Source organism: Molossus molossus, unplaced genomic scaffold (assembly GCF_014108415.1).
Source record: "Molossus molossus isolate mMolMol1 unplaced genomic scaffold, mMolMol1.p scaffold_m16_p_3, whole genome shotgun sequence".
Classification (NCBI taxonomy): Eukaryota; Metazoa; Chordata; class Mammalia; order Chiroptera; family Molossidae; genus Molossus; species Molossus molossus.
The window spans coordinates 10,945,343-10,968,315 of record NW_023425366.1 but is presented as its reverse complement, the minus strand read 5'-3'; the positions used below and the strand labels follow the sequence as shown (position 1 = coordinate 10,968,315).

General features: G+C 52.7%; 1 protein-coding gene across 1 annotated transcript in view; it reads left to right on the top strand.

Moving 5' to 3' along the window:
- The window catches only part of OSMR (oncostatin M receptor), a 51,980-nt gene extending 29,724 nt beyond the window's left edge, over positions 1-22,256 (top strand). Inside the window, exons 7-18 of the mRNA XM_036278859.1 lie at positions 153-304; positions 3,978-4,117; positions 4,411-4,564; positions 8,199-8,275; positions 10,226-10,448; positions 13,199-13,378; positions 14,442-14,546; positions 16,282-16,455; positions 17,308-17,475; positions 20,850-20,931; positions 21,405-21,493; positions 21,739-22,256. Of these exons, the coding sequence (XP_036134752.1) occupies positions 153-304; positions 3,978-4,117; positions 4,411-4,564; positions 8,199-8,275; positions 10,226-10,448; positions 13,199-13,378; positions 14,442-14,546; positions 16,282-16,455; positions 17,308-17,475; positions 20,850-20,931; positions 21,405-21,493; positions 21,739-22,256 (2,062 nt within the window). The remainder of the gene's footprint in view (positions 1-152; positions 305-3,977; positions 4,118-4,410; positions 4,565-8,198; positions 8,276-10,225; positions 10,449-13,198; positions 13,379-14,441; positions 14,547-16,281; positions 16,456-17,307; positions 17,476-20,849; positions 20,932-21,404; positions 21,494-21,738) is intronic.
- Positions 22,257-22,973: the final 717 nt, after the last annotated feature.

Genomic DNA, 22,973 nt, shown 5'->3' with positions numbered 1-22,973 from the left:
ACAGTAGTGTCGTCGTTGGCGTGTGTTGGTGATGGGTGGATGCTCTTGTGTGGGACAAAGTTCTAAAGCTGCTGAGCATCGCCAAGGGAGACAGGGAGACACCGTTGCAGTGATAAAGGGTCAACCCTGACATTGGTTTTTTTTTTTTTAAGATTTTCTGGGGAGAAGAAACTTTGTGAACACAAAGACCGGTGTACTTGGCAAATAGCTCCAGGCTCACAAGAAACGTATAACTTCACACTCATGGCTGAAAACCACTTAAGGAAGAGGAACGTGAGCATTCTCTTTGACCTGGCCCATCGAGGTGAGACCAGCCGCCGTGGCCACGTCCTTGTTCCACACCCTGGGTGGCCGGTGAATGTGCTGCAGGTTTTTCTCTAGTTCACATCCTAAGTGACGTTCACAGCATATAGCTCTTGTTCACGCCACACCTCTCTGCGTGGATACACGTCTGGCCCCTGTGGTTTCTTTGTTTTAGTAATGTAATAAGCCCCCCTGAGCTTACTACTCAATCACAGTAACTGTGACAATAATTTATCTCCCCTCCCACAGCCTCTCTCCCATGCTCCGTTCCTTCTCATTTATGTCATCCTGAAAATACTGTGTTTTATTCTGTTTGGAGGGAATGTATAAAAAAGACATCGAGTTGTACGTCATCACCTAGTAATGTTTATATGCTGCTAAGAGTTACCCACCGTACGAATGGGGTTACGATTCATTCATTCTCACGGCTGCAGAGTATTCCGTTGTGTGAACATACAGTATTTTATTTACGCATCTCCTCTGACGGGTTTTCAGATTACGCCCAGGTTTTCGTTCCTGAGTACAGCAATAATGTGAGCACTGTGTATACGTAACCAGTACACATCGACAGTTGTCTTTCTTCAGTGTATACCCGGTGAGGACACAGACAGTGTGATGTTCAGTTTCTGAGATAATGCCGGACCATTTTCCAGGCGGTTGCATCCGTCATACCCCCCGCCCCGTGGAGTCAGATGTTCCCTCCAAGGTGGTATGGTCGCACTCTTCGTTTCTGCCACCTGAATGGATGTAAAATGGTATTCTGACAGATACATTCCTGGATTGAGTATCTCTTCCTTGTTTTGACCAGATCTGCGTCCTCTTGTCGGAAATGCACAATCTTCATACATGGTCACCTTTTTGGGGTGCTCCTCCTCCTCCTCTCTCCTTTTTATCTCTCACAGCCTTGAGGCTTCCACTCAATCATCACGCCAGTCAGTGTAGCGGGCACTGGGGACCCAGCGGTGAGCAACACTGGGTAACTGCCTACTGCCCCCAATGAGCTTATTATGCGCGCGCGTGTGTGTGTGTGTGTGTGTGTGTGTGTGTGTGGGTGTGGGTGAGAGTGGGGAGTGGAGACTCTCAGTAAACATGTCAATGAGGCAATGAAATCATCTCGAGCATCGACGTGTTCTGCAAGGATGATGCATTTGAAGTGGTGGAGTAGCGACTGCCTCGTGCTGCCGGAGTGAGGAAGACTTGGGAAACTGTCTCTGAGGGAGCTGAGTCCTGAAAGAGGAGGGAGGGGCAGAGAACACCTAGGGGAGGAGCATCTGAAGCAAAAGGAATTGGATTGGAAAGGGTCACAAGATGGGAACAAGCTCAGGGCTTTTTTAAAAGATGGAAAGAATGTCCTTGTGTTCGTACTATGCAAAAGAAAGGAGACTGGAGTGGCAGTCAGTGGCCAGATCAGGCAAAAGCTGTGGACCTGGGCAAGACAGTTGAATTGGAGGATGTTGATCAGGACAGGTAGATGGTGCGACCTAACGTGCAGACAACGACCGCTCAGGCTGGGCTGCAGAGGGTGAGGGTAGAGGCGGGGAGGTTCCTGGGAGGCTGTGGGACCGAAGTTGGAGTGATGAAGTTGGTAGACATTGCTCATCTTCTGAACACACTTTGGAATAGAGTTGGTAGGATTCATTTGAGGAAGACGTGGATTATAAGGATAAGAGACATTTAGGCGACTCCTAGGTTTTGGGGGTAAACCATTGGGCAATATTGGAACAATTCCCTGAAATGGAAGGATATCAGGGAAGAGTGGCTCTGAGCAGGAGACCAGAGTTCTCTCAGCCATGTGAACTTGGGGATGCCCTTGAGACGTCTAAATGGAAACATTGAATATAAAGTTTGGAGAGCGTGGAAGAAGTCTGGGATGCAGACTTCTAATTGAGAATCATCAAGCTGCAGATAGTAATCAACAAAGGAGGTAACGAGAGGAGGGCTCAGGTGGGACCTTCTAGAATTCCATTTTTAGGTCAGATACCCCTCTACCCTGTCAGAGTTGTTACCCCCGTCTCAGTGTTACATTTACTTGTGTGGTTATTGATCTGTGTTTGCTCTCCTGTTGGACTTTGCAGTCAAGGGTCATGACTGGTTTTGTGTTTGATGCCATCAAACAATTTCTTTTTTTTATTGGTGTATTTAGATCCTTTATATTGAACATAGTTATTGGTATGGCTGGACTCAGGTCTTCCATTTTACGAGTTCTTTTCTCCTTGTTCTCTCTGTTTTTGATTTTATCCTGTTTAATGCTTTATCTTGAGCTTCTTGAATCTGTAGACTTGCGTTTTCCGCCGTTTCTTCAGCCTACTACTGTTCCCTTTCTTTCTGGGACTCTAACAGATTTGAGCTTTTGCTATTATCCCACATCTCCCTGAGGGGTGGTTCATTTTTTAAAAATTCTTTTCCTCCCTATGGTTCAGATCGGACAATTCCTATTGACCCTCATTCAAGTTCACTCTTTCCCAACATCTCTATTCTCCTATCAATCCTACCCAAAGAGCTCTCTACTCATTTTATTTTATTTTTTAATTATTTTATTTATTTATTTTATTTTATTTTCATCTAAAGTTTCCATTCTGTTCTTTTTATCTTCTCTTTCTTGAGACTTAGTATTTTCCATTAGTTTTGAAAATACTTGTGATTGTTAGAACATTTTATAATAGTTGTTTAAAGCCTTTGACAGATGGATCCAACACTTGTGTCACCTTGTGGTTGACATTTGTTGTCTTTTCCCGTATGAGTGAGATTTTCCTGGTTCTTTGTATGCTGAGTAATCTTGGGTTTTAACCTAGACATTTGAGTGTTATGTTGTGAGACGCTGGGTGTTTAGATCCTATGGGGACTATTGACAGTTTTGTTTTAGTAGATACTTGACCTTGTGAGCCTCAAGCTGCCAATTGCAGCCCACCTCTTGTGGGCTGTGTTTTCAATGTCAGTTCTGTTGACGAAGCCTCTACAGTGCTGTTCAGATCTGTGCCCGTGCCTCCCGGTGCACAGTCGGGGACCTGGCAGTGATCTGTTAGGTGGGTCCTCAGAGTCCTTGGCACCATGGTTAAGAGCAGATTCACACCTGCGCAGCTGGGAGGTGAACACAGCAGTTCGTAAACCATGTTATGGATTCACTTTCCCTGGCTCCTACCTCCCCATGATGTCCCTGGTACTTTTCGCTTTTCTGGAACTCTTTTTTTTTCCCTCCAGCCAGAAATCTGGAATGACTTTAGTTATCCCATTCTGCCCCTCACTTTCACTACTGAACCAAATAGTAGGAGGGAAAAAAAAAAAAAACAGGTCAATTCAATGTCAGTTTAGTAATACTTCTAATTCTGATCTCCTATTTTGGTTAGACTCTGCGTTCTGTTACATTCTCCCCGTGGGCTGTTTCTTCAAGTTCTGATACCCCCTCCACAATCTGCCTGATTTATTTAAGAATTCTCAGGTAGTTTCTTTTTGTATTCTGTTCAGAGTTTTTAACATAATCACAGAGAGGAAAGGGCTGTATTTGGCTTATTCCATCCTGGCTGTAAGTCTGATTTTCTTTACCATTTTCTCAAAAATAAACAAAAAAGACTTAAATAAATAAATAAGGACATGAACTGCTTATCTACCAAAGTCTTTTGGCTCTGTGTCTGAATTTTTTTGTGTACTTATTCTCTCTCTCTCTTTTTTTTTGGCAGTTCATCCAAAGACTCCTTTTAATGTGTTTATTAAAAATGCGAGTGCCATAGATGCCACCCTGACCTGGCAGGTGGACCCCATTAAGAATTACTCATTTTTGTGTCAAGTTGAACTCCATGGTGAAGGAAAAGGGTTACAAGTAAGGACACTGGTTAATATCCTATTTTCAAAAATCCCTTTATGTCCTGAACAGAGGGACTGAGGAATAAAACCTCTCTAAACTCTTATTCCTGTGTGGGTTCAAGGGGTGTGTGTTTTAAAGGTTGAAAAAGGTCCATGAAATTCATCATAGGTTTTCAGAGTTGGGAAGGGGGTGCCTTAGAGATTTTTCTTCCCAGAGAAGAGCGAGTCTTGCCCCCAGTCGGGATGTGCCGTGTTGTGACTGGCTTTGCAAGGAGCATGCTCAGCAACACTCCTGTGTTTCTTACCAAGCAGCACAATGTGTCCACCGAGGATCGTGGTCAGTACTTCTTCGGTGACCTGGCACCTGCCACAGAGTATGCGGCCCGAGTACGCTGTGCTGCCGCCAACCGCTTCTGGAAGTGGAGCGAATGGACCGGGCGGAACTTCAGCACGCGCGAAGCTGGTATGTGCAGAGCCCTGACCTTTAGCGCAGCCGCCTGAACGGACGGGCGGGAGGCGGGCTGGCTTCTCCGAGAGCTCTTGGTGGCGGCACAGACGAAGGGGCAGGACCGCAGAAGATGCTGCGAGCTGTCTTTGGGGGAAAAGGAAAAACTGAATTCAGTGGCTAACGCGACGTGAGTGGGAAGCCACCCACTTCAAACATCGCCCCTGTCTCCCTGGGACCCTCTCCCTGTGCCACCTGCAGACCCAGAAGTGAAAAACAGACAAACGTTCATCGCCAGTGTGATTTCTCCTCTGGCCTCCTCTCTGGTCGTCATTTTTCCCCAAGCGGTTTCTAAGCCCCTGGCCTGGCTGGCTCCCTGCTGGAGTGGGGGCGGTGTGAACCAGGACAGACTTTACATTTGGGACTAGGGACAGACCCAGCGTCCATGCCAAGGAGAGCACTGACCTCGGGCCACGCGGCAGGCCGCTTGGAAGGCAGTGATCTCTGGGAACCAGTTCTCGTTGGAGAGTCCTTTGTTCAGCAGAGCAGGAGCCTCTGCAGCACGCTGGGGTGCCCCGCGGTGTCACAGCGCGGAGGGGAGGGCTGCTCCCCCAGGGCACTGTCTCAGGGCTCCAAGGCCGCAGCAGGTGGGAGGGCCCAGCACCACCGCGGGATGATGACGCGTCACCGTCACCCCGGTCCCTGATGGAGCAACTTGGGCCCATAGACTGAAGAGAGTTGCCTAGTTTGCCAAGTTCACAAATGGCAGAAACATAATAATAACAATAGTAATAATAGTAATAATAGTAACGGCTGGCATTTATTGAGTATGTAGTATATGCTAGACACAGCTCAAAGCGCTAACAGGGTTTTTCTGTTAATCCTACGACATGCCATTGGCACTATCATTTTTTTTACTTTATTTTTTATCCTCACCCGAGGACATTTTTTTTTTTTTTTGGTATTTATCTTCAGATAGAGGGGGAGGGAGAGAGAAACATTGATGCGAGAGAGACACATCGACTGGTCACCACCCACACGACCCCAACGGGGGTCGGGGACAAACTGCAACCGAGGTACGTGCCCTTAGTGGGAACCGAACCCGGGTCTCTCCAGTCCGAGGGCCGACGCTCTAACCGCTGAGCCCACCCCGGCCAGAGCCATTGGCACCATTACTATCCACACTGCGTAGACGAGGACGTGGAGGCACAGAGGATAAGTCATTTGAGCGGCCCAGCCGGCACGTGACTGGGCTGTGACCGTGGCTCAGCTGGTGGAGCCCCACCCTCACGCACAGCTGGATTCTACACGTTCTGCTTCTGCTGTTATTACTACCGCCTTGCGGTCTTGTTGATTCAAGTCCTGGCTATTTTACGGCCAAAGGAAGGATTACACGTGTTTATTTTAGTTCCTCTTATTACTTGTGTTTGCAGAATGCCTTCTGCTTCACCTGAGGAGGACCATTTTATTTTTATTATTATTATTATTAATTTTTATCCTCACCTGAGGACCTTTTTGCATTTCTCTTCAGATAGAGCAGGAGTGGGAGAAAGAGAGAAACATTGATGTGAGAGAGAGACATCGACTGGTTGCCACCTGCATGACCCAAACCGGGGCCGGGGCCAAACTGCAACCAAGTTGTGTGCCCTTAGCGGGAACCAAACCCGGGACTCTCTGGTCCGCGGGCCGACACTCTAACCACTGAGCAAAACCGGCCAGGGCAGGAGGACCATTTTTTTTTTTTTTATCCTCACCAGAGGACATTTTTTTTCCATTTTTTTTTGTTCAGGTAGAGTGGGAAGGAGAGAGAGGAACAGAGAGAGAGAGAGAAACATCGATGTGAAAGGGACACATCGAGTGGCTGCTACCCGCACAACCGACCAGGGCCGGGGACAAACTGCAACCAAGGTACGCGCCCTTAGCGGGAACCGAACCCGGGTCTCTCAGGACCGCAGGCCGACGCTCTAACCACTGAGCCAAACCGGCCAGGGCAGGAGGACCATTTTAAAGCAGTGACTCTAACTGGGGGTGAGGACGGCGTTGCATCGGAATCCACAGCGGGGGTTGGCCCCTGGTCAGGCTCAAGGCTTCCTGCCTTGTCCGGAGTTTCTGCCCACCTTGGTCCAACCCCACGCCCCCAGAGACCTCGGTACCTTTTCTAGGTGTGTAGATTCCTCAAGGGTCCCCTCACGGCAGAAAGCCCTGTTCCGGAGAATAATATGGTATATTCCTCAGTTGTGTTTTAGTTTTATTAAGGGATTTCTCCTTTAACCATGCAGCTTTGCTTTGCGTTTTCTTTGGCTGTTTTTTTTTTCCTTTGCAAATTTATTCCAACATTATAATTAAAGTGCAAAAGGAATATGGCAAAAGGATAGAGTTTTTAGTACATTGTACTTCTTTTAGTTTATAGTCTAATAAACTAGAAAATACTTAGCTTTTGATGAGGACAAGAAATTAGATAAATCTACTGAGGGTGGATGTGTAGTGAACACTTAACACTACTGATGATGATGCTCCCAAACTCTGGAAAACTCAGTTTGGGTGCATCATCATCATGTAAGTATAATCCCAGTAAGCAGAGTTAAAGGACACCCTGGCAGAAATTATATCGACATAGATGTAGGTATTATTACCTGTGCCACCGTGGTCTCTTCTTACAAATACTAACTTGTAGACCAGCTAAGGTTCTGCGCTGAACTAGGGTCTCATATTGTGCCCAAGTATTTCAATAAGATGTTGATTTAATGTCAGCCTCTCCTATGACTCCTGTAGCAAATTAAAATCTGCTTCAATAGATTTGAAAATATATGATCACCTTCACATTGAGGGGAAAGTGTCTAAGAGGAAAAAGGACTTAAATTTCAGTGGTCGGGGACTTGAACCGTATTTTTATAAAACAGAGAACAAATCTTTGTGTTACGTTCCAAGGCAGTTCTTGCAGAGAGATGCAGAGTCATATCACAAGCCGCTCACCCTATAGTTTACTGTTGAGAAAGACAAGGACGCAAACTCTTCTTCAACTGTGTGGTGCGAGCCATGATAGGGACAGAACAGTGGGGCCCGAGTGTGCAGAGGGGAAGGAGGGATCCCAGGTTGTGACTAGCAGAGGGGGCCCGAGTGTGCAGAGGGGAAGGAGGGATCCCAGGCTGTGACTCTAGCAGAGGGGACCGGAGTATGCAGAAGGGGGAGGGGGAAGGGGTCCCCAGGCTGTGACTCCACGAGGGGCCAGCGGACGTGAGATCCTGGCCGGGAAGGGCGCAGCCTGCCGGAACACTCTGAGTGCATCCCTTGCGGCTCCTTAAACGGGGGGAGGAAGCAGCACTGATCTGCTGCTCCTACAAATGCAAACAATGGGAATTTACCTAAACAACCTCCTAGAATTAATTGGTCTGACAAAATGATGTCAAAATTCTTTGGTGGCTTCCAGGGCTCTGGGGCCTGGCGTCCATAAAGGGCTTTTAGTGTAACGTCCACTCAGACACAGACCTTCTGTAAAGCACCTACTGTGTGCGCTCAGTGTGGCGCGCAGGGTGGCCGAGCCTCCAGGATACTCATCGTCACTCTGATGACCAAACCAGAAGCGGGAATGTCTTGTTCTACATACATACATACATACACATGTGATCCAAGGACTTCTCGTGGTTAATTTCAGCTCCCTCCAAGGCGCCCGACATCTGGAGAAGTGTGAAGTCAGTGCTGGGATCGTGTAATGTAACTTTGTTCTGGAAGGTAAGACACAGATTCAGAGACAGGTGTGCTTGGCCCCATCTGTCCTGTGAAAGGAACTGGACTTTGGGGCGGTCTCCCAGCCCCTCTCCGAGGATCTGAGGCAGGGACTGGACCGCGAACGCAGCAGGAACCCCGCCCAGTGGACGCCCCTGTCCACCTCCGCTGGGCCAGCGCCTGCCCTGCTCCTCCAGGCCGCCCAGTGTGCGCACCGCCGGTGTCCGTCAGAACCTGTGTCTGTCGTCTTGCAGGGCCCGGGGCACGAGGGTTATCAGACCCTGAGCGCCAGGTTCCGGAGCCTCAATGTCCCCTGAATTAGCCCTGAACTCAGTACAGAGACACCGACAGGCTTCATGGAGAAGAGGGGGACGTGGGAGTCGACCAGGAAAGAGAAGCCGAGCTCCCCGAGGGAGCTTGCACAGGCTTGGGGTGTCCCTAGCTGGTCACCTAGTGGCGGCGGAGCCCGGGGCGGTCACAGGATGGTGTCAGTGGTCAGTGGGCCACCCACAGGGCCTGTGAAGTCATGCTTCCGCAAACTTTCTAGTTACCATTTAATTGACAAAATGACTATGTTGCAGAACGTGATGTTAAGAAAGGATGTCATTGTGTACATTCTTCTCTTTAAGGTGTGGTTAGGTGACTTCCACTCCGGAACTGTACTGGAAGCGAGGAGTCATAGTCAGGAGTTCTTTGGGTCGAGTCCAGCGTTACCCCTAAACTGCCTCCGTGTGACCAGAGAAGCACATATGCATAACCATATTTAAGTTACAGTTATTTGAATAGTCACAGTATTTATGCTTCAGAGTTAGGAATATGCTAAAACACCGTAGTATAGTCTCTATGGTGTCCTGTGACCTTGACAAATATGCCTTCACGACCTGGAAGGTCAGGACCGTGTTCGGAACTCCCACCTCCTCAGTGACTGAGACCAAAGCACGGCCACGCGGGGAGCTGGCCCCTGGCCGCACCCACCCGCTTTCCCCCCTGCCGCACTCCGGCCCCTCCCTCTGCAAGGAGCCCTGTGCACATGCGCAGACGCGCCGACCCCACGCCCACGTTCTGTCCACACCCCAAGCAAACAGCCTTCCCAGCTGTTCTCAGGTCTGGGGGCACCACTGGTCCTTGGGAGGGTAGACCTGAGGGACAGGCCCTGGGAGTGAGCGTGGGGCGTGAGACGGAGTGAGCAGGGAATTCCCTGCAACCTGGAGAATCTTCCAGAAGGGGAACTGTGGGTGTGGGGTGCTCAGGCGGAGGGGGGCGAGGACCGGAGCTGGGGCTCACAGATGGCTTCTTCCTGCACCATCCAATCAGTCATTTTAAAATCCTGGCTAGAGCCCTGGCCGGTTTGGCTCAGTGGTTAGAGCGTCGGCCTGCAGTCCGGAGAGACCCGGGTTCGGTTCCCGCTAAGGGCACGTACCTCTGCAGTTTGTCCCCGGCCCTGGTTGGTCGTGCGGGTGGCAGCCACTCCATGTGTCCCTTCACGTCGATGTTTCTCTCTCTCTCTCTCTCCCTTCCTCTCTCTCTCTCTCTCCCTTCCTCTCTCTCTCTCTCTCCCTTCCTCTCTCTCTCTCTCTCCCTTCCTCTCTCTCCCTCCCACTCTATCCGTACAAAATATGGAAAAATATCCTCGGGTGAGGATAAAAAAAAAAAAAAAAATCCTGGCTAGAGAGTCCCCCGTTCTCAGGGTTCCTGACTTGGCCCCTCTTCTGTGGAAACACTGGGAGGAGCTCAGCCCTAATGAGCCCGTTCTCCACGCCAAGCAGAGAAAATGGCCTGGTGGCGAGCTCAGTTTAGAAGGTTATTTTCTCTGCGAGCCTGCTTTAATCTGCTGGTGTGTGTGTGTATGTGTGTGTGTGTGTAGACATTTGAGGGACAGAAAAGTAAAAAAGTAACTGTGCAAATGGCTTTCAGAGGAAAGCCCATTTTGAAATGATTATCGATATTTTTTTTCAGCCACTTCCAAAATCACACGCCCACGGAAAGATTCTATTCTATAACGTAGCTACCGAAAACCTAGACACACCACCCAGTTCAAAGCTCTTCTCCGTCCCTGCTCCAGCCAGTGGCACAGCACTAACCTTTGACCGGTGTTCTCACCGAATCCGCGTCACCGCCAACAACAGTGTGGGCGTCTCTCCCGCTTCCGTGGTTGTCGTCTCTGGGGACCTTGCAAACGGTGGGTTGCGTTTCGTTTTTATTCTCTAGGAAAATATTGATGCTGCTATTAGGTAGAGGTAGGCAAACTGGAAAGACAGTAACTTGGGGAGACAGAATGTCCAGCTACCGACAGTGCCCGCTGGGTGTGTCCGTGGTTCCCTACGACAGTCCTTGGGGTGGGGGGAGGGAGGTTTCAACCATCACTCAGGACATTTCTGCTCTGGCGATTCTTCAACAAACTTGGGAAATTATCTCAAATTTACTCAAATAAATGCAACACCAACGAACAGTCTCAACGGAGAGCTGGAGTTGATGTGAACGTGATCTGGGGCTTGTGAAGTATGAGCCGCAGTATAATATGTAAACTATTCCGTCAGTCTTTGCCAACTATAAGGAGCCCGGGAACATTTGCAGAGATCACAGGGAGAACCAGTATGATCTTTCAAGAGGGGCTTTGCCAAGGCTGTAGACTGGAAGGAAACATGGTGACTGACCGGCTAATCTCTGAGCCGACAGAAAGAGCAGATGAGGTGGAAATGCCCTGCACGTAAAGTCAGTGGTGGTACTAACTTCCTTTTGGGAGAGCTTGAAAAGGAGGGGGTACACTACATCCCCACAGGAACGCCCGAGACAGCGGATGACTGGACAGAGTACAGTCGACATCCCAGCTCATGCATGAACCTTGCGGTGCCAGCCCCCTTCAGTTACTGCTCATAGGGTTAGGCCAGGTGGTACCATCGTTCCGGCTGGGCTTCAATTTGGGCTGAGTGAGCTGGATTAGAAGGTGATGTTTCCTTTGGCTTTAATTTTAAGAACCATGCATCACAAGTAAGAGAAAGACATTAGGACTGTGACCGGAAGAAAAACCAAGGAGTGATTTAACATAACTGTTGCTGGCCAAGGACAGTATCAGGGAAGGAAGTGAATGGCTGCATTGTCTTCATTAGAACCAGGACAGAAAAGGCCGGCCCTTCACTCACCCCGGGGGACTGAATAGGAAAGAAACTGCTGAGCACTGTGATCTGTTCTGGGTTTCCTGCCACACCTTCCTTCCCAGGCCTTGCCCTCAGACCCTCCCCTTCCGCGGGGCTCCATGCAGCCTCCGGAGTGTTCAGTCCAGTCTCTGGTGCGGACAGAGACAGATGTGCCCTGGGACAACCCAGGGAGGCCAGGCCAGTGTACACCTCCGCCTCCGCTCAACCCGTTTCTGATGAGAGTTGACTCTAAGTTTGGGTGAAGTGTCAGTGTGGATAAGTGAAGTGAAAACTGTCGCTTGGATGTGACAGAGCTGTTCCTTTGCTGAAGGAAGAGAGGGAGCCCTCCTGGTGGGCTACACGAAGGCCTCGGGAACCCCTGGCCTCACACGCAGGGCTGCACACCCCTTTGGGTGCCCGTGCAGGCTAACAGCACCATGCTCTTGCATGAAACCCGGCGGGAATCAGGGGGCCAGGGAAACAGGGCGCCCCGTGAAATCTGAACTGCGGATAAACAGTCTGTCTGTCGCTGTGCCTGCACCATGCATCTGCCTGTCGCTGTGCCTGCACCATGCATCTGCCTGTCGCTGTGCCTGCACCATGCACCTGCCTGTCGCTGTGCCTGCACCATGCATCTGCCTGTCGCTGTGCCTGCACCATGCATCTGTCTGTCGCTGTGCCTGCACCATGCATCTGCCTGTCGCTGTGCCTGCACCATGCATCTGCCTGTCGCTGTGCCTGCACCATGCATCTGCCTGTCGCTGTGCCTGCACCATGCATCTGCCTGTCGCTGTGCCTGCACCATGCATCTGCCTGTCGCTGTGCCTGCACCATGCATCTGTCTGTCGCTGTGCCTGCACCATGCAGCGTCTGGTCCTCAGGGGCTGGTTTTCCGGGCAGCTGCCTGCGGGCTTGCTCTTGGATCGGGCCTGCTTGCACTCGAGTGGCCCGCTGAGACCACTGCCCCATGGACGGGGCAGGACGTGGTCAGCCTTGGGGAGCGGGAGGCATTCGCATCCCTCAGGGCCTGGGCGACCCTGCTGCGGGTCAGCGGGACTGGTGCTCCCAGACCTATCGCCTTTGTGCCACTGTCAGGCCTGCGGACACTGCCCAGGCTCATACGGATGTTGACGGAGCAGCCTTAGTCACAAGCACACATCCTTGCCGAATGTGACTTAGGACACACCCGAATTGTCTTTCCTTTTCGGTCTCACCTCCGTTTCTACCCCAACACCTGAGAAACAGCAGCTAGTTCGGGGGCAGCCAGCACCACGGGGGATGCAGCTGACTTGTCCGTTCACTCCGGACCTGTCTGAAAGCAGAGGTGGCTGTAGGTCAAGGGTCAGCAACTTTTTCGGTAAAGGGGCAAATATTGTCTTAGGCTTTGCAGGTCATACAGCTTTCGTGAGATAGTCAATGCTTTTCATTTGTTTTTTTACAACTCTAAAAATCTTAAAACCTGTCTTAGCTCAAGGGTCATACACAAGCCTCAGAGGCTGGGCTTGTCCCACAGACGGTCATTTGCTGACCCGTTTTCGGTATGAAGTCTGGTTGGGTCTCAGCAGGTCAGGACAAGGGGCGTCTGAAGGGCAGGTGTGAACATACGCTGGGAAGTGAGGCAGGAACACCCCTATGAAAACACTCCAGCTACCCCTACCCAGGCCCCTGGAGGGAATGAAGCCCGGGGCTCTGACCTGCTGGATACACTGCACATTCAAGTTTAGTTTCTTTACATACTTTTCAAAAATGTTTGATTTATCACATCTGAAACACTGCCCTCTTTGTAAATGCACAGAAGAGGTTGAAGAAGAAAGAATTCAAGGCACAGAGGACGGATTCTCTCTGTCTTGGAAACCGCCATCTGGAGATGTCACAGGCTACGTCGTGGACTGGTGTGACCATCCCCGGGACTTCCGCTGTGATCTCCAGTGGAAACACCTGGGCCCCAGTACCACACGCATGGTCATCAGCTCAGGTAAGAAGAACCTTCCACATCACCATCTTGTCCCATCCACCTGGCGGCGTGATCAACTAGGATGCCTGGCCCATCTGGAAGATTCTTTGTGATAAACTAATTTTGACATTGCAAGTCCAGCGTGGGTGCTAGGATTTCAAGTTTTGCAAATGATGTGGCCTGAGATTTGACCTTGAATCTCCTTTGCCAGAGAATATCTGGACCTACATTTGGGCTAGGGTTTCACGCTTTTCATGAATTTGTTCCCGTAAATTAGTGGTCTCGAATGAATGGCAGCAGGACATTCTAACAGTTGTCCAGAGAGCTTTTACAGAGGCAAAGATGTGTATGGATTCGGGTGACATTTAGGACAGTGTTGATGGGTGTCCATCATCTACTTTCAACTTCAATGGAACATATAGAACCTGACTTCTTCCCTCCTGCATGGATTTGTAATTTCGAGATGGCTACATTAGCTAAAGCAAGGGAGCCGTGGCCTGAGCAGGGGTTGGTGGCGCCATCTGCTGGACTCAAGAGGAAGATGTGGGAATTGGCTGGGTCCAGAGGGTGACAGAGGCCCTTGAGGGCACTTCTTCGCCCTTGGGCAGTGGGCAGGCCAGGTTCCCCTGGGCAGGAGCAGCGTCAGGGGCCTGGCCTGCTGCAGAGGTGCCAGTGTGAGGGGAAAGCCGGGAAGTGGAAGCCAACTCTCAGACACGTGGCTTTCGTGGGCAGAGAGGAGGCACGTAGCTGAAGGGGGCTGTGGAGTCCGAGGAGAGGTGGCGACAGTGGCTTTCTGTCCCGTGCAATGAACTCTGCGCCCAGGTTCATGCCCATGGCTGAGGGCGTGTGTAGGAGCTATTCTCCCAGGGGACGGCACAGAGAATGGTCCCCACAGCTTCTTCAGAAACCAGGGAGGGCTCCGAGGCTCAAGGGCAGGGGGCGGGTGGTGGAGACGGAGGCAGCAACCCCGAGAAGGAAATTACTAAGGGCGCACACATTCCGTGTTCCTTCTTTTCCTTTTCACAAGTAAAGAGAAGGTCCATTGTGTATTACTGTTGAAAATCTGTTGACTTGTCTTCTCTAGATGCTTTTCGACCAGGGGTTCAATACTACTTCAGGATTTATGGAATTTCTACAGAAAAGATGGCTCATTTACTGGAGAAGAAAACAGGCTACACCCGGGAACTGGGTAAGTAGCAAGCAGGTCCCGTGTCCATGGCAGCCTCGCTCAGGACTGCCCAGAGACTCGCAGCGTGGGGTGGAGGGTTTCAACCCCATTCCTAGTTCTCGGTATCCTACTTACTCTGGTGATTGGGTTTTAGAAATATTATTTTGAATCATCCTAACGTAAAACATTGTCACTGAGCACCACGTAGAAATCTTACGCAAAAGAAGACCAAATCTGCTCACTTTACCAAAAGCAAAATATTTCGGGGATACACTGTGTTCAGTAAACACAGGCTCTCACTCTGTGCAGTCTGACTCACGTCGCTGAGTGCTGTTTCACTGTTATTTTTATGAGTGCAAAGGGCCTCCAGGAATGTGTCAGATCACCTGTTGAGACCTGTAGGGTGATGACAGTGTTTTCGACTAAAAACAGTAAAATTCACTTTCCGGTACTGTGCAGTCCCAAATGCTCAATCTCCTCCTGTTCTTGTGCCAGCCTCCCTCGGCCCACCCGAACCACCATCATCGTCGTCATCTGAGTCCATACCCACGATAAGGGTTTTTATTTTATTTATTTTTTTATAAGAGTTTTTAAACGAAGTCCCAGAGGCGGACTCATTCAGCCACGTGTGAACTTCTCAAACAGTTTTCGCTTCCTTTACGACGATAGGACTTTAGAGACATTGCAGAATCGCCCCAGGAACCTGACCAGGGCTCCAGCGCGCAGGGGTCTCCGTCCTCCCTCGTGGAGCCTGTGCACCTTCCTGGCCTCCAGGGCCGCACGCCCACTGAGAGCGGGCTCCTGGGCCCCGCACTGCCTTGCTGCAGTCGGATCGATGGGCCCTGTGGGGGCGGGCTCCCCCTGGCGGCAGTGGTCCGAGCCGGGCAGGAGCGGTGGGCTGGTGTGGCAGAGCGCGCAGCCTGAGCTTGCACAGGAGTGTGATGAAATGGGCCCGGGGTTGAGGCTCCCAGATTTCTGCAGTGACACCGTAGGACCTGGTGTCACTTCAGCCTGGGAACTGACCTCCTGGAACATAACCCTGCCTCCTCCTCCCCACACCCCTGCTCTGTCTGCCCCCCTCGGGTCTTCTCTCAGATACTGCAGTTGACCCTTGAACAACACAGGGGTGTGGACTGCCAACCCTGCACAAAAGTCCACGTATGACCTTTGACTTCCCCAAACTTCACCATGGTCGCCCCTCAGTATGGTGGGATATGTCCCAGGACCCCTGCAGACACCCAAACCCGCGGGGGCCCAAGGCCCTGCTACGACGTGGGTGGAACAGTGCTTCCCACCGCGCTCCACACGAGTCCACCGACCGCGGGTCGGGCAGTTTCCGATTTTGGTTGGGGGTGAGCGGGTGAGAAATCCGGGGACACAGAGGCCTGACTGTGTATTTAAAGAAACCTTCATAGAAGCAGATCCACCCGGTTCAAACCATTTTGTTCAAGGGTCAGCTGCACCTGCAGCTCTGGAGCAGGGGGCGTCTAAGCAAGCCTGTTGTCTCTCTTGCCGTGTGACCGTGTGTGAACTCGGGAGCCTCTGGGCATCCGTCGGGACGTGTCCAGGCCTGACTACGAAGGCTGCCCACTTCTTCCCGGCTCCCCGAACCCTGGCGAGGCATCGGTCTTCTAGAGAAACTTCCTTCGCTTGTCCCAGCTCCTCCCCCTCTGAGTTGGCTGTGGTCCTGTTTCAGTTGACACAAGCGCTCGGAGAGTGTTTCCAGACCTGACGCTCTTACCGACTTCCTCCCCAGCTCCTGCCGCCAGCCCTCAGGTGGCCGTCAGCAACCTGACCTCGCAGTCCTTCGCTCTGAGCTGGGAAGGTTACCCCACCGGCTCCCAGCCCGGTTTCATCCGAGGGTACTACGTCTACCTGAGACCCAAGGTGGGGCGGTGCCCCCCTGGATTCGAGAAGGCAGCCCTCCCAGGTGACACGTTTGTTCCTCTCGGACGATGTCGCCCTCGGCGCGCTGTGTCCGGGCTGCCTCCGGGCAGGCTCTCGGGGCGGGACAGGGTCAGACACGAGCTCGTAAGGGGACGAGATGGCGGGGGCCGGGGCCTAAGCTGCTTAAAACACCACGTGGCCTGGTATTTTTGGAAGCACTTGAAGTCCCGTTATGTCCTTAAGAAAACCTGCCACTTAGGAAGCCTCCTTGCTCACCCCTTTTTCTTCTTCCTTTGACCTTGTTAAAGGCGATTACAATGGATTTCTTTTCATTTTTCAGTTACAGTTGGCAGTCAGTATTATTTTATATTAGTCTCTGGTGTACAGCATACTGGTTAGACATTTATATAATCTACCAAGGGTCCCCCGATAACTCAAGAACCCCGACACCATGCCCGGTTATTGCAATACTGTCGACTATATTCCCTGTGCTGTACTTCACGTCCCCCGACGGTGTAACTGCCAGGCTGCACTCCTCAGGCCTGTCCCCTTGTCCACCAGCCCCCAGCTGCCCCTCCCCCCAGCAGCTGTCACTTTGTATCACTTTGCATCTGCGAGATGCAATTTGAAGTCTCTCGCAAGCCCCTGCCCCGTCTTGCAGAACTGAGCTCTCCCTGGGTCACCATCTCCTGCTTAGTGGATTCTCTTTTTTGTGTGCCATCTCCTAACAATGTTACCAGTGCCTCCACTGTGATGAAATGATGATTTAATTTTTAGGTAGTTTCAAAATGTTGACCGTGCTGAGTTAACAGGGGTGTCAGTGCCCAACTCTATCGCACTCTTAACCGTTTTTTTCTTGTTGCAAAAAAAAAAAACATCGAAAAACACCACACAGACGGTTCAGAGTGTTGCAGACATGACATCAACAACCCGGAACAAAAGACGTTTGTTGTGGAGCACCTGCAGCCGGAATCCTCCCACGAGTTCCTGGTCGCTCCGTACACCAGCGCGGGCGAGGGCCCCCACGGAGGCTTCACCAAGGTCACCACGCCAGATGAACACTGTGAGTTTGCGCGAAGCAAAGCTGCTGGCGCGCACGGTGCCGGGGCTTGGTCTAGATCCGGGATTCTGTCGTCTCTGCCTGCGTGTCTGTAGATGAAACTGTTTCACTAAACGTTGCACAGAACTGCACGGCATGAGCAGGTCAGAGTGGGGCTCCTCAGACCGATGGCGCCTGGGCTCTGTCCTGCCCCAGGCGCTTCTCTGGAACCAGATGGCTCGGACCGCCGGCGGCGTCCGTCAGCGTCTGCAAAGAGCCACCGGCCTCGCCAGGCCCCGTGTCCTGGCCTGGCCTCCTCAGCCGGCCTGTGCGCTGGTTGCCCTCGGTGCCCAACTGAAGGCCTCCTGGCCTTGCCCCCGCGGGGCGACGAGACGGGTGCGGTGGGGCAGGAGGGGTTTGTTCCCAATCCTGGTGTCTGCAGATTTAGGGGCAAAGGGCGAGGTGGTGAGATCCACACGGACAAGAAGCGTGTGGCCTGGAAGGAGGGAGGAAGGGTAGGAACCAGCTACCCATAAATAAGAGTCTCCTGATAAACCCTGACCTCTGACAAACAGGAAGGCAGGGAGGAAACAGATGCCAGTGCGGAGGAAGGAGAGAGGCAGGTGTCCAGGGAGCACAGAAGGGCCACGCTGGAAGGGCCTTTGACGACGCTCCTCCGTGAAAGGCCACAGGCGAAGGTGCCTGCTGAGGCACCAGCCGTCCTGGGTGCCGGTCCCTTGGCTGAAGCTGGGCTGTGGGGACAGGGTGGCTCCTCAGGCAGAAGGCCGCCCCGGGGGCCCTGACCTGTGATGAGGACACATGGCCGCAGAGGCAGCTGGGAGCTCCCTGCCGTTCAGGGAAGCGCAGCCCAAGTCCCTGTGAGGCAGGTTTCAGTCTGTGAGGCACCTTATTGGAACACTCTTGCCATTTTGGAGTTAATTTTAAATTTATTTATTTTCTTCTCTCTTTGGTATTCACCTGGCTGGGAGAGGTGTGTGTACATACACGTATATAACACACACAGTTATGTTTGCTGATTTCGGTTATCTCCGTATTTGTGCTCAACCTCCTTAGCCTTGACTGTGACTCTGGTTATCATGTTGATTCTTCTTTTTAAAATATGTTTTATTGATTTTTTAGAGAGAAAGGAAGGGAGAGAGAGAAAAAAACATTGAAGTGAGAAACATCGATCGGCTGCCTCCTGCACGCCCCCTACCGGGGATCAAACCGGGACCTCTCAGTACCCCCGATGATGCTCAGACCACTGAGCACACTGCTCAGGCAGCATATTGTTTCTTCTTTTTTTTTTCTTTACTGATTTTAAAGAGAGAGGAAGGGAGAGGGAGAGAGAGAAACATCGATAAGCAAGAACATCAACTGGCTGCCTCCTGCGTGCCCCCCTCCGGGGACTGAGCGCACAACCTGGCGTGTGCCCTGACCAGGGTCGACGCTCAGCCCTGAACCACACTGGCCGGGCCATATTGATTGTTCTTTTTTTATCCTCACCCAAGGACATTTTTCCATTTTTTGTTCAGACAGAGAGAGAGAGAAACATTGATGTGAAAGAGACACATCAAGTGGCTGCCACCCGCACGACCAATCAGGGCCGGGGACAAACTGCAACCGAGGTACACGTCCTTAGCGGGAACCGAACCCGGGTCTCTCCGGACCGCAGGCCGACGCTCTAACCGCTGAGCCAAACCGGCCAGGGCTATATTGATTATTCTTAAAAACAAACACCCTGCCGCCTGAGTGCAATGAGCGGCATCGCACACGCAGACACGGACGGACGCCTCGCACACGCACGGCTGAGTGGCCACGGGCAGACCCGCCCTCGCTGAGCCCACGCAGAGCACACGAGGCAAGTGCGTCTGCTGTCAGAGGACAGACAGCGATTACCTTGGGAGGGGGTGACTGTGAGGGACCCCAGGGAGCTTTCTGGGCAGCTGGTAATGTTCCCTTTCTTGCTCGGGGTGCTGGTCACATGGGTGAGTTCCACCCAGCCGCACACTCATAGGCACCTTTCGGTTGCACAATTACACTTCAGTAAAAAGTCCGGCAGCCCAGTGTGAGCTTTGGAAACTACTATGGTTGGGTCCCAGGCTTGTTCTCAGCTACACTGATAAAGTCCATCATTTAACCAAAGTTCAAACCAGCTGCAGCAGTCCAAGGCGCAGATTCGGCGAGCGCGGTTTTAGTGGTGTCAGGACTGGTTCCCCTCCCTGGCCCTGGCCTCGCGGTTCATGGGAGGCCAGCTGCCAGCTGCCCTGCCGCCCTGCCGCCCTCCCGCACCTCCCACACGAGCCCTTCTCTAGGGCGCGCGCACGCGCGGTGCCGCCTCCTGGCGCTGGGCTGGGAACTTCCCAGAACTGCCCTCCTGCTCAAAACTCCAGCATCCCCGCCCCCAATCAAACCCCACTCCTCCAGGACAGCCAGTGCGGGCGGGGCGCAGGGAGGGCAGGGAGCCGTGGGTCGACCAGAGACGCAGCAAGTGCGCAGAGAGAGGTCACCTGCAGCCCTCCCTGTGCACGTCTCGGTGGGAGGCGTCTAGCAGCCCCGCTGGAGGGTTGATTGGCGGGTCTGCACACGGACCAGGACGACGGGCATCGGAGAACGGGAAGCACCAGCTGACATGTCTGAGAGATGCAGATGGCAGTTACCCAGGTCTAGACGTTCACTGTGTCCGAGACGAACGGGAAGGGTACGGCAGTCTATTTCCCCCCAAAGCTGCAAACTCCAGGCTTGGAAACAAATGCTTCTTGCCCAGCTACACCCCTTGCCCTCCCCCCCGGAGAGGCAAAGTCAGGAGGCAGTACCTCAGAATCTCAGTGGTACACAGAAAACAATTCCTTTTTATGCTCATGGCTCGGGGGAGCCAGGCGGGTTCCAGGCTTCCGGGAAATTCGGGTTTGCTTCAGGTGGCTTCCCTCTGGGGCTCAGGCCGAAGGGGCGGTGGTGATGAGGGGCCAAGTCGCGTCACGGTGGATCCCAGCTGCGCAGACCGAAGGCAGGTGACATTAACTACAAACATCCCCTCAGCCAAACCAAGTCACATGGCCGAGCCCCACGTCAAGAGGCAGCCGAGTACACTCTGCCTACCCAGGTGTTGGCAGGAGTGCAGAGCGAACTGTAGCACGGGGGACAGAAGAGCCGGGCAACGATCTCGTGGGTCAGAAGAGGTTATGAACCCGGTCACAAGTGTGAAGGCAAGCGGTGCCCGGTGCTGGCCGGCCGGGTGTGCCCGCCCCAAGTTGGGCAGATCTCTTACTGACTCTTGCATAAGTAGCTTTTTGAGAAATAATAAACATGTGAAGTTACTCTCAACCTTAAACTTATTTTTCTTCTTTGAGGAGGGAAAAGTACTCATTTAAAACATCCCTTTCTCTTTCTTTCTTCAGCCCATGTCCTGCTCCGTATCATCCTCCCCATGGTGTTCTTCCTTGTGCTCATCACGGTCCTGTGCTATCTGAAGAGTCAGTGGTAAGTGCGGGAGGGAGACACAAGGAGGGTCCGAGGACATGCAGAAGGGAGTTTGAGCAAACAGACGTCACAGTGACTGAGGCGAGGAATCGTGCAGGACAGGAAAAGGACAGAGGGAACTTAGGGAGAACATGGACACACGGTACACAACTTCGCTTCTGGGGTCAATACATAAGGAAACAATAACCATTTAAAGAGATGAAAGACATTCAATAACAAGAGCTAATATCTGTTATTTCACCGACGAGGTGCTTGGCCGTGTTCTAAGTGCTTTGCAAACAACAGCTCACTCAGCCCCACGGCCTCACCCACCCTGAGCGTCATCATCTGCACTGACCGCGAGGAATCAGTGCGTGCAGGGTGCGGCCGCGCCCACGGTCACGGTGCGTGGGCCACCCAGGAACCTGACTTCCGAGTTCATTCGTACCGATTCCACACCCTGCAGAATTCAGCCTCACTTTCTGTTCTTCTAGGATGAAGGAGACGTGCTATCCTGACATTCCAGATCCTTACAAGAGTAGCGTCCTGACACTGCTGAAGCCCAAGGTAAACGCTGGGACATGTACGGAAACCTCACACCTAGTGCATCCTGGCCCCGGGTCGGGCTGCAGTACTCGCCCTCCCACAGACCTCCCGGGGAGACGACAGCGTGGGCACAGCCCCTGCTCTCCGCAGCCGGGACGGGGGGCTGCAGCCTCGATTTCCTCCATCAGGGGACCCCGTTAACCTTCTACGGGAGACCAGGAGGAAATGAGAATGGAGGTCAGAGGTGCCTGTTTCTGTCTCCGCTGCAGAGCCCGAGCACAGCCATCATGGACGTCCGTGCCTGCATCCCTGACGCCATCGAGGTGGTCAACAAGCCCGAAGGCAGTAAGGTCCAGTCCTCGGACGCCAGGAGGCCGCTCACTGAAACGGAATATACTAATAAGGCCGACTACATTTACCTCCTCCCAGGCCCCTTCATCTGTTTCGAGAACTTGACCTACAACCAGGCCGCCCCGGACTCTGGTCCCAGGGATGGTCTCGCAGGGCCCCACAGCGCCCCGCAGGGTCAGCTGCCGACTTCACCCGGACTCGTACCGAACCCACCAGAGCAAAAGTACATGAACTTCTCGGGAGAGACGGCTTTGAGTTACGTGTCCCAGGTGGCTTCCCCCACATCTGGAGACAAGGACAGTCTCCCAACAAATGCACTGGAGCCGGCACCCCACTCCGAGTACAGAAAGCAAATGGCCGGGCCCCTGGGCCTTGCCTCGCCTTCCCCGGAGGAGGACAGCTGCCTCCCCGCAACGACCCGTTTGGATGGAGGCGAACCCTGCAGCTAATCACACCCACTTCATGCCCTTCCGCCGCAGAGAAGCATGGCCGGCCCCACTCCGTCGCCAGACCCCCGTGTTCGACCCCCGTGATTCTCTCCCAGCCTGCCTCCTAGCTGGGTCTCGGCGCAGCAGCTGGGGACTCACCCCTGGAGCGGACGGGCCGTGGAGAGGCCGCAGCACGGGCAGGGGCAGCTGCTCCAGGCTCCCTTCCAGCAGCCACCGGCCGGCTCGGTCCTGGACAGGCTGCCCGTGGCCCCGGACGTTCAGCGAGGAAGGATTTCCGTTGTTTCACCACCGCGTTCAGCGCCTGAAGGGTCAAAGAACTCGGTCGAAGGCTTGGACTTAGAAGGCCACGTTCGTTCCTGGAGCCTAAGTCGTCAGTGTTTACTTATTCTGGATGTCTTTGATGAAAGTCAGATGTCTGGGCCGGAACCAGAGTTCAGACTTGCCCTGCACTGGTAAGAACCGGTCGTTTATTGGCAGTGACCCCACAGGTGTCCCTCTGCCTAGCTTACCATCGGAGCAGGCTTGGCAAGGCAGTCCTCAGCATCGAGGGGGCAGCACGCCTACTGAGCAGACGCCAGTCTTCGCCGTCACTTCTGATGACTACCTCAAACAGAGAGGAAGGCGTGTCACTGAGTAATTCCATTCACATTTTAAGGTTCCTCTGTTTCTCAAGCACTGTGGTACATGTGACCTGTCTCCATGGAGCCTGCTTTGGAC